The sequence below is a fragment of the Nelusetta ayraudi genome, unplaced genomic scaffold (genome assembly GCF_046127955.1).
Source record: "Nelusetta ayraudi isolate G7.1 ecotype Tasmania unplaced genomic scaffold, CSIRO-AGI_Nayr_v1 ptg000109l, whole genome shotgun sequence".
Taxonomy (NCBI): Eukaryota; Metazoa; Chordata; class Actinopteri; order Tetraodontiformes; family Monacanthidae; genus Nelusetta; species Nelusetta ayraudi.
In genome coordinates, this window is record NW_027466159.1 from 617,697 (window position 1) to 629,348 (window position 11,652).

Here is an 11,652-nt window from a genome sequence, read left to right on the forward strand (position 1 = left end):
GGAAAATGTTACAAAGCTGTCAGATGGATGATGGTGAATTTCATTCACGCTGCTGTGCATCGATCCCTCCCTCCCTCCCTCCCCCCACCCCCCCACCCCCGTCCATCATCCACCCCCCCACCCCTCCCACCCTCCTCCCAGTTTCGCACCCGAACGGCATTGTGTTTCATTCACCTTCAATTCACTTAATCCAAGAAGTGCATTTGTGTATTTTTTGTGTCTTTTTGGGAAAATCATCAAAGTGTTTAAAGTGCATTTGAATTTAGTTTGTTGTGACCACAAAGACCCAAATGGACCCCAAAAAAATTTCCCCAGTGGCTCAAAAAAAGAAAAATCTCTCAAAACATAAATAAACTAGCTTTTTTATTTATTTATTTTGGGCTAAAAATGCTATTTAACGAAACGTTAAATAGCAGGGGGAATGTTTCACATTCCACCTGGGAATTCAGGAAGAAAAAAAAAAAAGGTTAAATGGTTAAAACCCTTCGTCGTGTTTAAAGCCGACCAATCACATTCTTTTGCTGCCAGAGCAGCCGGTAGCTAACAGCGGGTATGAGTAGCTCCTCCCACCGCTGGCCTGCTCAGCGCGGTCCCAACCGGAGCTTTTCAAGATGGATGGGTGAGAATTCAGACTTCAAATCTTTTAACGTTTGTACGTTCAGATCGTGTCGACCATGGTTTAAATTAAATTAAATTTCGGTTAAAGCCAGCTCACTGCTGCCCTCCAGCTGATGGAGATTAAAGCACAATAAAAACTTTTTCTTAATCGAAAATGTCAATGAAAAGATATTTGAAAAAATTCTCAACATTTTTTTTTTTCAAAGGAATCTGTATGGGGACACGAGGAACAAAATAACATCTGTTTAGGAGGTAAACAAAATTTTCAGGTCAAATTGTCAACATGCATTAGACAAACTGAAGGTGAATGAAACTTGGGACTCTTGTCCAATCAGATGCCTCCCCCCACCCACGACCCCCCTCTCTCTCGCATGCCGTCGTCCCACTTTAAACGCACCTCCATAACCCCCCCCCCCCCCCCCAAAAAAAAAAAGAAATTTAAAAAATAAAAATAAAAAATCCCTTGACTCCTCCCACCCGTCCCACCACTCCAACTTCCTGCTTGCTAATCCTAACCTCTTTGGTGACTCTCTGGCGCCGGTGGTGAAAACAGGGTTCCTACATGTTTCTTGGTCTCTGGTCAAATGAGCTGCATGACTGTTTGCAACATTGCAACGAAATGTCACACACAGCACAGGAAGTGGCACAAAGTCTCACTAGCAACTACTGACGTTGACTTTCTGGGGACATTAATTATTATTATTATTATTATTATTATTATTATTATTGGCTTTTTTGGGGGGGTTGGTGGGTGGGGTGGGGTGTCAGGTGGGACTGGGGTCATTTAAAAAAAAAAAAACCCCCCAAGAAAACAAACCGAAAAAAAAAATATCACAAAACACCTTTACATTTGTAGCAGTCCTGTGTAGGAACCCTGATAAAAGGTGTCATAGAGCTAAAAAGGGAACCTTGGCTCGGTTCCGAGCAGAACAAAAGACCAACAAGGCTGTTCGGACCAAACGGATGTCGGGGCGGCACAGCGCGGCGCCCTCTAGGTGGAGGAAGCTCCGTGGCTGGCCAGGTTGGCCATGCTGCCGACCATGCCGGCCGCGCCGGCCATACCTGAGGGCCCCCCGAGGGCCGGGGGGCTGTGCTTGGTGGGTGAGGTCATGTCAGGGCCCCGGACCTGGCCTTGGCCCTGGACCTGGACCTGGACCTGGCCCGGGCCCTGGCCCGGGCCGGCGTGGTGGGCGTGCTGCAGGGCGTGGCGCTCCAGCAGGGTGCGGTGGGTGAAGGCCCGGTGGCACACGTTGCACTGGAAGGTGCGCTCGGCACGGTGCGTGCGCATGTGCACGTTGAGCGAGCTCTTCTGCGTGAAGCGCTTGCCGCACATGGTGCACTGGAAGGCCCGCACGCCCGTGTGCACCACCATGTGTTTGAGGAGGTAGTCGCGCAGCGAGAAGGAGCGCCAGCAGATGGAGCACTGGTGAGGTTTCTGACCTGCAGCGGCAGACAGGACAAGACGCACACGGTGGGGAGGGGGGGGTCGAGGTTACAGGCGGGAGGTCAGAGGTCAGGCTGGGCACTGACCGAAATGCTCCGATCCGATTGAATATCAAAAAATGAATCATCTCTCGGTGCAAAATTCCGATACATCTGAGAAAGTGAAGCTCAGCGTCGGCCAGCCAATGATCATTTTTTTTCCCCAATGAACGGGTCATGGCGGCGGCGGCGTTTCTTACCGGAGTGGATGAACATGTGCTTGCTGTAGTTCTTCCTGGAACGTAGAGATTTGCCACAGTGCGTGCAGTCGAACGAGGTCTCGGATCCCTGGGAGGAGGGGGAGGGGCCTGCGGAGCAGGAGGAGGCGGAGGGGGGCGGGGCCGGGGTCATGGGTGGCGGCGGTGGATGTGGCTGCTGCGGCTGCTGCTGCTGACTGGGCTCCGCCCCCGTCATGCTGTCCATCCCGCCCATGTGCCCGCCCACGTAGTAGGGAGCCGGCTGTGATTGGCTCACTGGGTACTGGAACAGCAGCTGGGAAGCAAAGACAAGAGACTTCAGGTTGGTTGACTGCTTACTGTGAAGTTACGAAATTTAAACCAACTGAAAAAAAAACACACACCTATGCACAAAAGTTTTAAATTTGCCGACAGAAATCGTAATCGTAATTTTTTCCGCACTCGATAACAAATGACGAAACAGACACACTAGACGCTGAGCGCAACACGCGCCCGTGGGTCGTACCTGGCTGTTGATGGGCTGCGTGCTCGGGGGCGGAGTCAGCGGCTTGGCGACTCGGCCCCGGGGGTTAAAGGTCATGGCCTGGGGGGGTTCGCTCTGCGGCCAGAAGCTCTCGGAAAACACGCCCTGCTCGTCGTAGAAGTCCTGGACACACACACACACACACACACACACACACACACACACACACACACACACACACACACACACACACACACACAAGAAAACAGTTTTTTACTGATTTCAACAGCAATGTATATATAATAACAGGCTTGTGCCAGAATTGACTTTTTTACTCTTTCACTTTAAAATGATAATAATAACAAGTCATTTTTCTGAATGTTGATTTTTAGTCTTGCAAGAACAACTTTACTTTTTTGAAGGGGGTTTCAGCGGAAAACGCCAACCGACAACCACCTTGTATTGCGAGCAGTCTTGCTGCGCCTTCATTTGATTTCTGATCTAATCAGTCGACAACGTCAACAAGTCGTCAACGTGTCGCCGTCAATGCAAATCATTTACAGAAGTGACTGTGAGAAGAAAAAAACACGACACGCGTCCTCAATCTCAGCGGGATCAATCAGAAGTGTTCGCACACACACACGCACGCACGCACGCACGCACGCACGCGGAAAACAACAAACACACTCATTACTGCATCACTAAACAACAAAGTGCAGCTCCGGCGCCCCCACCAGGTGCACCGGGGGGGGGGGGTCTTCAGAAGTCAAACACTGCAAGGGGGGAAAAACAGGAGGAAAAGCAGACTAGCATCCACGTCGCTAGTCCCATTAGCATCAGCAGGTCCGAGACGTCTAAAACGGGTCAGACCCGAGGTCCGGTCTCTCAGCTCAGCGCTCCGGCTCGGCTCCGCCCACTCACGCCACCGGCCGACGGCAGCCAGACGCAGCGCGTTCATGCCGCCGCCGCCGCCTTTAAAGTGTCGGCACCGTCCAACCAGTCGGACCGCATTACCGCACGGGTTAGAAGTGGCAGGTTCGGGGGCGGGGCTTATGTGCATAGAAGGTGCCGCCGAGGCTCAAATCTTTATGTTGTCGTCTAACACCACAGCGATCTGATGAGACTCACACACGTGTGCGCACACACACACACACACACACACACACACACACACACACACACACACACACACACACACACACACACGTTTGTCCACTCTGACTCGCTGCTGCTGTGATTCAGGTCTAAACTGAGGAGTTTTGCTTATCATCAAACTGCGTCTTTGCATTGAAAACAAAACTTAGAAACCGAACGCAGGCGGACGGTGGCGAGTCGTCGATAAAATGTTTCCGTTTCACGCCTCAGTGGCTCCACAACTGAGTCGACAAATGAAAAGCAAATAAAATTGACTTCAATAGTATTCATGTATAATGACAGGACTGGGCTAGAATTGAGTTTTTCCTCTTTTACTATAATAATAATAATGATAATAATAATAATAATAACAATAACAAATTCATTTTTCTGGATGTTGAGTTCAAGTCTCGTGAGAAGAATTTCACTCTTTCCGGGGGAGTTGTCAAGAAAATTAAAACCCTGCGTTATTCCGAGCAGTCTCGTTGTCCCTTAACGCATCACTTTACCGCTTGATTTCTGATCTGATCAGCCGACTCGCCGACAGCGTCAACGCGTTCCTCCTTCGACGCGAATCACTCGCAGAAGTGACTGCGAGAAAAAGAAAAGGACTGACACGTACGACACACATCCTCAATCTCAGCAGGATCAATCAGAGGTGAAGAGGAGGAGGAGGAGATGGTGGGGCGGGGTCTCCCCAGCAGCGAAACAAGCACACACACACACACACACACACACACACACACACACACACACACACACACACACACACACACAGCTCCCTGCTGCGTCGCCCGTCAATCTCGTTTACGTTTGTGTGATTTGATTTGGCTGCCACCAGGGGGCGGAACAGGCAGGATACAGGGGGGAGGGGCTTTAAAAGTTTGCTTTAAGAGCTGGAGAGCAGCCCCCCCCCCCTCCTCCCAGAACTAGACCCTGATTGGATGAGCGGAGAGCCAATCAGATTTCATCACGACGTCGTGGGGCTTCTCAGTGGAGCAGAATGAGGGAAAAGTTCTAAGGACGCCAGAGTCGGATCACGACCACTTCCTGTGGTTCCTGGGAAACTTCCTGTGTTTGCCAGGAAGTAACCTCCGCCCCCTCTTCCCACATTGTGGCTCCACCTCTTTCTCATACAAAAAAAAAAAAAAAAAGAAAGGGTCAGAGATCAATCTGGTTGGCGACAGACGATTCACATCAGAGAGGAGTGAGGAAGATGCAGAACCAGGCGGAGGATCAGCTGGACTGAAGTGATTCAGCTGCTGTCAAAAAAAAAAAACCCTGCTGCAACGCCGTTCAGGAAGCCGACAGTCGGAGCGGAATCCTGCCGCCTGATTGGCAGATTGTTCCCTGTGCAGGTTCTGCAGAGGACGGCGGGCTGCCGCATAGAGCTGCCGCCGCGGCGCCGCCTTCACTTGGAGTCTGAGCGGAAAAACCATCACAATAAAGTTTCCCTTCGAGACGACGGGGGAAAAAAAGAAAATCTGGAGGAACAAAACGAGCTCCAATCAAAAGGAGTCGGCGGTGCTGATCAGAGGCTCCGCCCAGCTGACCAGAGGTTCGTTAATGTGATTGGATAATAAAAACACACTGCTGCTGCTGCTGCTGCTCACCTGTCCGAAGCCGGCCATGGCTTCCTGCGAGCCCTCCTGCTCTCCGTCACGCCTCCCGTCCTCCAGCCCGTACACATTCCCCTCCGAATCCTGGACCCCCTCGTCCTTCACCACCACGCCCTCCCCCCCCAGCACCTGCAGCAGGGAGAGAAGGAAGGAGGAGGAGAAGAAGAAGGAGCAGAGGAGGAAGAGGAAGAAGAAGAAGGAGAAGGAGAAGAAGAAGAAGAAGAGAGTGTTAGAAGATGTAGCAGCAGCTTCCCTCCGTCTCCTCTCCCACTTTCTCTCTTCCTCTCTCTCTCTCTCTCTCTCACCCCCCCCCCCCTCCTCTTCCAACCCCCGTCCTTCCCCCCAATGACTCAGACGACCTACGGTGAAAAGGCAGAAGTCCATATAACGACATGGACGAGCGGCAATCGGCGGCGCCTCGCCGTCGTCGAGCGAGCAAAGTGCAGAAACATCTCGGCGAGATGCGCCAATGCAGCGAGCGAGCGGGAGAGCGAGAGAGACGGGCGAGAGAGAGAGAGAGAGAGAGCGAGAGAGAGAGATGGGCGAGCGGAGGGGAGGAAGAGAAGAAAAAAGGGAAAGAAGAAGAAAAAAAAAGGGAAAGAAGAGCAGCAGCAGCAGGAGGAGGAAAAAGCCGTGGCGGCTCTGAGCGGTAACCATGGCGACGGGCCGGCGGCTCCTACCTGGAGTCGGAGCGGCTGCCGCTGCTTGCGGCTGTGACTCGCCCCCCTGTCTCTCTCTCCATCTCTGCCTCGCTCGCGCCCGTCCAGCCCCTCCTCCTCCTCGCCGTAGCGCTCCATCCCCACCAGCTCGTCGCTCAGGTCGGCCGCCGCTGCCGCCACGTTCCCGCCGCCGGCGCCGGCCGCCCCGTTGGCCGTCTGCACCAGCAGGTCCCGCAGCTTGTAGCGGACGTCCTGAGTGCAGCTGGGACTCTGCTTCATCAGCAGGGCGCCGTGGGCGGAGCCAAGGTCGCCGCCGCCTCCGCCGCACATGGAGGCGGGGCCCAGGTCGCCCAGGGCCATCAGGCTGACGGCGCCGGGCGGCTCCATGGGGCCGCCGTCGCCCACGCCGGGCGCCCCCAGTCCGCCGCCGCCACCGCACTCCGTCATGAAGGTGGGGTAGTTGGCGTAGGCTCCGCCCCCTCCGCCGCCAGCCACCGAGCAGCTCCCTCCGCCTCCTCCTCCTCCTACCCCACCTCGCTCCGGCCCTTTAACGTCTCCTCGCTCCTCCTGCTTGGGCAGGACGCCCCCCAGCATGGCCCGACCGCTGGCGGCGGCGGCCGCAGCGGCAGCCGCCGCCGCCGCCGCCGCCGCACCAGCTGCCGCCGCCGCCTTGCGCTGCGAGATGATCTGCGTGCACTCGTCGATGACGGTCTTGATCTGCAGGATGCTGGCGGCCGTCAGGATGCAGAGCGCCTGCGACTGCAGCACCACCAGCGAGCCGCTGTACATGAAGTCCACCAGCTGCTTGACCGTCTCGGCCGGCACCAGCGGCGGCACCGAGATCTCCGAGTGGCCCAGCAGCAGCTTGTCCTGGAAGAAGGGGCTGCCGGCGGCCAGCACGCAGGCGTGCGCCCGCAGCGAGGCGTCGTGGATGCGCACCGTCACGTCGCAGAAGAGGCCCTCGCGCCGCTGCGTGCGCAGCGCCTCCAGCACCGACTGGCTGGAGTTGTGCAGGTGGATGTAGTGCACTGTCTCCGTGCCGGGCGCCATGGAGGAGGACGAGGAGGTGGAGGGCGGGTGGTGGGGCGAGTCGCTGGGGGCGGGGTGGGGGTGGTGGGGGTGGGGGAAGGGGGGCAGGTGTCTGGGGTTCTGCGTCAGCTTGAGGGGTAGGCAGGGCAGGGAGGGGAGGGGGTACAGTGCATGGGCCACGGTGGGGCTGCGGGCGGCCGTCAGCCGGTCATCGGGAGGAGGAGGGGGAGGAGGAGGAGGGAGCCGTCGCCGCTGTTCGGGTGTGTGAGTGTAGGTTGGGAGGGGTGGGGCGGCTGGAGCGAGCGTCTGTCAGTCCGTCCGTCCGTCCGTCCGTCCGTCCGTCCGTCCGTCCGTCTTCCTGCAGCGCCGACGTTAGCAATCCTGAAAAAAAAAGTGCGATTGAAACTTCAACAGTGAAGCTGGATCTATGTATATATATATATATATATATATATATATATATATATATATATATATATATTTATATATCTATATCTAAATCTATATATATCTATATCTATATATAGATATATATACATATATAAAGGATGCAACAATATTCTGTGTTTTACCAAACTGCTCAGTACGTCCTGTTCAGTTTCAGTCAGTCACAAAACTTTTAGCAAAACGCGCGTGTCCTGCAAATGGATCCAACCAAGAGCTGAGACCGGCGGAGCGGTGGTGCGCGGCTTTTTGAGGGCCCGCGGGTCCTGCACTTATCAACATTTTGACTCGTTCCAACCTGCCCCCGTGCAACTGCGTCCATCATCTCAACCCGCCTCAGCCCACAACTCGATGTCATTAAACAGCCACAACAGGCTGACGCCACTTCCATGTGCCCAGTGCACGGGACAACAACGAGCAGAATACAATAACGTAACGCATTTACCACATTAACCCGAGCTTCTCTCTTTGGGAAGATTAATAACTGTCGTCCAACTATTGTCCTCAAACTCGCTAATCTTTCTGCTTCCTGTTTGTTGTTGTGTTGCCGCTCGGCGCTGTTGTGTTAGGTAACGCATGCAGTTACGCTACGTGTCAACATCAGAACGCTGAGAGCGTGTTCTAATATTAACAAGTACAATAGTATATCCATATAAACAGATTTATTTTCAGCCTGTTAAAAATAAAGATTTCACCATTTGTTAAAAAAAAAAAAATCAATACAAAAAATACATTATTTGCCCGTTAAAGTGAAACTGTCTTGACTCGATTGTGAGTGGGTTAAAAATGGTGTTTATTTTTATTGGACAGTCATAAACTTTATATTTAATTTTTGTGGTTTTAGGTTTGTTTAATATGATCTGATAGGGCACAGTTTTTCAAACAATAAAGTTGGTGTTTGATTATAATATTGCCTTGGCTAGTCAGACTAGTTTTATATTAAGATCTCAAAACCCATGGGAAAACCGTATCGTTGCATCCCTAACATATAAATATATATATGTATTTGTATATATGTATATACACACACACATTAACTATTGTAATTACTCACGTAAAAAAAGCATCTTTATTGAGTAGCTATCCAATTTCCGTTGTGTACAACAACGATAAAACAGGTGATGTGCAACAGTGACAATGGCCAATGTGTAACGCAATTGTGTTGTACTGGAAGAGGGGTGTGTGCGTGTGTGTGTGCGGTCTAACAATGTGCAGCAGTGGTGGTGGGGGGGGGGGGATGTGTGCAACAGTGACAAAAGAGATATGTGCAATACAATTGTGTGTTGCATGCTTGTTTTTTTCCCCCCTTTTGTGTGCGTCTTTGTTCCGTGGCGCTATTACGCTATTTTATTTTTCACCTGCCAAATGGGACTCGAGATGGAAATTAGGCGTGTGGTTATAATCTCTCCCTATTTACACGTTAATGCTCATCAATGACAAAACTGTCCCATTGAATTTGTGCACTTCTTCATCCTAAAGCCAAAAAGTCTAAAGTTCATTCTTCATTTAGAGTCAACCAGACAACAGAATCATAGCAGAGGCTGATGCAGTTCTTTTTTTTGTTTTTTTTTTGGAATGGGACGGGAATTTTAAGGCTGCACAGGACACAACTACACAAACTACCGAACTCACACGTCTGTCATTTGAACCGTCTGACCCTGTATCACAGGACTCCATGACTCACTATTTCACCGACGTCACTGCCACTGCTGATTTCACCTGCTCAACCGTTATCACGTCAGGTACGTCCTGGTCTTTGGAACGGGAAGAATTTCTCTGCAGCTCCGAGCTCGCGGCAGAGTTTCACTGCTGCTTTTTGTCGGGATGAAAAGAACCCGAATGAGACCGGGGGCCCCTCGATGCTCGAGCCCTTGTCTCTGTGACGACGACGTGGGTGACGGCAAAATGACTCAAGACTGCCTGCGTTTTTCTTGTTGTCGGGACATTTGAATATGAAAAGAAATGAAAAAAAAAAAAAAAAACCTAGCATGTGGATAGAAAATATTATGGACACTCTATGGGTGTGCTTGTCAGCAGTCTGCAATCAAACAGGATCGTTCAAACACCAGGTACACAGGATACAAGAAGGGACCTCCCATTTCACCTCCCACATGTTGATTCGTCCTCTCAGAATAAGATGAAATTTCTAGATCGTACAGATTTCTGACTCTTTTCCGATTTCCGATACCTGGTCAAAGGCGCCAGGTGGGAATTAACCCCACAATAAATGTAGGTAAGTAAAGCTACAGGGATGGGTGGAGAACGTTCTCAATTTGCTACACTACACAATACTGACCAGCAGCACCCACAACCTCACCTGGGACCTGAACCCACAACCTCATCGATATGCTGCCCTATGAAAACGTGGGCCACCCAAACAGGAAGTGGGTCCCTAAAACCAACAACAGGTGTGAATCCACCCCGAAGGCTCTATCCGGCGGGGGGCGGGGGTAGTTTTCACCCGTCAGGCTCAGACCAAACAACTGTGACATCATTGGCTCAACAACAGAAACACACACGGCCAGCCGATTAGTCAACATATCGATCCTCGTCAAGCCAGATGTCAACGTGTTGCACAAGTGCCGCGATTTCAATGGCAGAATCGTCGATCTGTTGATTAATTTATTATTGATAATAATAATAATTAATGACATTAGCGCGGAAATTGGGGTCGCGCGCGTCACCTGTCTGGGACGAAAGCTGACAGCACGTGCCATGCGCGAGACCCCCCGGCGAGTGTGTTTATACGTGCGCTGGGCTCGGCGGGTGGCCGCTATCGACCACATCAAACACGATCCGTAGGTCCGTTAGCCTCACGTCAACACACGAAGTAGGAACGCTAAAGGAGAGCGCAGACAGAAAGCATGCAAAAAAAAAAAACAACCAAAAAAAACATAATTCACCGATGAGCTGATATTCAGGCTACAGATACACACAAACACACGTTTAAAAAGCCTGCAGCCATAAGCTTGGAGCAACAAGCGATCGCGCTCTAAGAGTGACAGGCTAACTTAGCAGCCGTTAGCTGTTGACATTAGCCGCACAACTCCAAGCACGGGAGGGAGGAGAGGGGGGAAAGAAGAAAAACGCCCGCGTTTTACCCGAGCGACGTGGCCTCGGCCGTCGACTGAGACACTTGGCACGGCTGGTTTTAATGGACAAAGCGCCGGGTGGCAGCGTGCCTGACGTACCGTCAAATAGCAGCTTGTCCGAGCCCTTCGCCGCACGCTCCAGCGGCGATGCTAACCCCGAGTCTGGGATCCAGCAGCTAGCCAGCTAGCTGTCTGGCTAACTAGTTAGCTGGCTAGCTTGGCGGAGGGGGACGGAGAGGAGGGAGGAAGGGAGGTGAAAAGAGGGGTGGGAGAACACACATTTACACACACACACACACACACACACAAGCCACAACTAGTCAGCTCAGCACGGACGCTCACGCGCACTCGCTTTTTTCCGTGTGTCACGCGCCCCAGCCTTGTGTGCGTGCGTGCGTGCGTGTGTGGTGGTGGTGGTGGTGGTGGAGGACCGACCTACCTGCGGTGACAGTCGGCCAGGGCCGCCTCGACTCGTCGGTGGGACTGATGCAGCAGGAAGCTCTCGGCTCTCGGCTCGGTCCGGGAGAGAGACGCAAACAAACGCGCGCGCGCGCGCACACACACACACACACACACACACACACACACACACACGCCTTCTGGGGGTAGGCACGCACGGGCATAAAGAAAGAGAAGAAAAAAAGAAAGAAAGCTTGGCGGAGGTGTTGACTCGTGTTTTGTGTTCACACAGCGCGCAGAAGTGGGACAGAAATTCCTGCACACTCGCAGCAGACATTATGTATGATCGCGCGCGCGCGCCAAGACACGCACGCGCACAGACGGACAGCCGCCGTAACAAAAGAATGTCAAACTCGCATCCGTTGTACATGATAAAAAAAACAAAAAAAATGCACTTTTTTGTTTTAACCGAGTGAGTTAGGCGGTGAGCTGACGGACACACGGTGAGGTGTGTGT

The 11,652-nt window shown here is 52.3% G+C and overlaps 1 protein-coding gene across 3 annotated transcripts; it reads right to left on the reverse strand.

The window, feature by feature from the left end:
• Window positions 1–1,344: 1,344 nt before the first annotated feature.
• zbtb45 (zinc finger and BTB domain containing 45) lies at window positions 1,345–11,321 on the reverse strand. Of its 3 annotated transcripts, none has more exons than XM_076048887.1 (6): window positions 11,177–11,321; window positions 6,194–7,582; window positions 5,508–5,642; window positions 2,803–2,943; window positions 2,301–2,592; window positions 1,345–2,058 (listed from the first exon to the last, which is right to left on the reverse strand). In XM_076048887.1, the coding sequence occupies exons 2-6, from the start codon at window positions 7,220–7,222 to the stop codon at window positions 1,610–1,612; spliced, it is 2,046 nt and encodes a 681-aa protein (XP_075905002.1). In that variant the 5' UTR covers window positions 7,223–7,582; window positions 11,177–11,321; the 3' UTR covers window positions 1,345–1,609. The 3 variants fall into 3 exon arrangements, with proteins under 3 accessions (XP_075905002.1, XP_075905001.1, XP_075905003.1); XM_076048886.1 differs by lacking the exon at window positions 11,177–11,321 and adding an exon at window positions 10,837–11,003; XM_076048888.1 differs by lacking the exon at window positions 11,177–11,321 and adding an exon at window positions 10,747–11,003.
• Between the last annotated feature and the right edge of the window lie 331 nt (window positions 11,322–11,652).